General features: G+C 60.1%; 1 protein-coding gene across 1 annotated transcript in view; it reads right to left on the bottom strand.

Moving 5' to 3' along the window:
* SH2B2 (SH2B adaptor protein 2) overlaps window positions 1–288 on the bottom strand; it is a 12,770-nt gene extending 12,482 nt beyond the window's left edge. Inside the window, exon 1 of the mRNA XM_008594615.1 lies at window positions 8–288. Coding sequence (XP_008592837.1) covers window positions 8–264 — 257 coding nt within the window. The 5' untranslated portion in view covers window positions 265–288. The remainder of the gene's footprint in view (window positions 1–7) is intronic.
* Window positions 289–1,462: the final 1,174 nt, after the last annotated feature.

Here is a 1,462-nt window from a genome sequence, read left to right as displayed (position 1 = left end):
GCGATCGGCTGCCCCCCGCGACGCTGGCCCAGCCACCAGCACGCGGCGCACCTCCTCACCAAAGACGTCCAGGAAGTTGACGGCGAAGTGGTGGGAGAAGGAGGCCCCGGCGTCGGGGGTGTCGTAGGCCGGGTTGTCTCGCAGGAAGCGGCAGAACTTGTGCGCGAAGTCCACGGCGGCCGCCTGTGCGTGCAGCTCGCAGAACTGCCGCCAGTCCGGGACGGGGACCGGGGCGGCGGCGGGGCCGGGGGCGGCACCATTCATGGCTCCCGTCCCATGGCAGCCCCCTGCGGCTGAGGGTGAGAAGAGTGCACGGTGACTTTGGGACCTCTGAGCAGTGTGCCCCCGTCCACTCCCTCTGGCTCCCTGGGACTCTGTGTGCATGTTAAGGGCCGAAGCACGTGGCCTTCCGAGCAGCGTGGATATGTGACAGGAAGCCAACTGCAGAGGCAGGGGTGGTGTCTGCAGCAGGGGAGCCCCCGCGTTCATTCTCTTCCCGAACAGCAGCCTCAGGGAACCCCAAGGCCACTCTTGGGGCTGGCAGAGTAGGCTGGGATGACAGATGGCTTTAAGTGGGGTCCCCATGAGCTTCAGTGACCTTACTTTTCTCAGTAACTTCTTCTGATAGCCCCCAAAGCCTAGCGGACCAGAAGAAGTCACATGCAATCCAGTTGGCTCTGTTTCTGAGACAGGCAGAGAGCCCAACCTCTCCTCCACTCCTCCCCATCCAGCCTGCTGTGTCCCAGGACCCACATGACCCCTTCTGTTGCCTGCAGTACTTCAGCAGCTTCTTCACGGGGTCCCTGGTCCTGACTTCACCCCCCCACCTTAACTCTAACACCCCCACCCCCCACCCCCGGTTAAGTCTGTTCTCCACCCAGGAGCCCAATCATCATTTCTAAAACACAAGACAGATCAGGTCCCTCCTCTGGCCAAAATCCTGAAATGGCTCTCATTACACTTGGAGTAAAAGCCAAAGTCCTACCCACAGCCCCCAAGGCCTGACACAGTGTGCCTCCATTTACCTCTCCAGGCTTATCTCCTGCCACTCTCCCCTGGCTGCACCTGCCTCCTTGCCCTTCCAGAAGCGTGCCAGCTGCATTCCCACCTCAGGGCCTTTGCATAAGCCTGGATGCCTTTCCCCCACCCTCCCTCGCCTCCTTCAGGTTTCTGCTCAAACATTGTCTTGTCCGACAGCCTTCCCTGACCTCGCTACTGAGAATCATAAATGCTCCCTCTCCACCCTGTGCCACGTGTGCTCTGTGCCCGCTGCCTGCTTTCTTTCCTCCATTGTGCATGCCGCTGCTGGCCGTAGCATACATGTACTTGCTCAGGAGTGTGTCCTCCTCTGCCCCTTCCCCGAGAATGCCAGTCTCACAAGGTGGGGGTTTTGACAGTCCTAAGTGGCTATGTCACCTGTGCCTGGCATACGGCAGGTGCTCAGTAAACACTGAATGAACAA

This window comes from Galeopterus variegatus, unplaced genomic scaffold (genome assembly GCF_000696425.1).
Source record: "Galeopterus variegatus unplaced genomic scaffold, G_variegatus-3.0.2 Scaffold164, whole genome shotgun sequence".
Taxonomy (NCBI): domain Eukaryota; kingdom Metazoa; phylum Chordata; class Mammalia; order Dermoptera; family Cynocephalidae; genus Galeopterus; species Galeopterus variegatus.
This window is presented reverse-complemented; position numbering and strand designations above follow the sequence as displayed.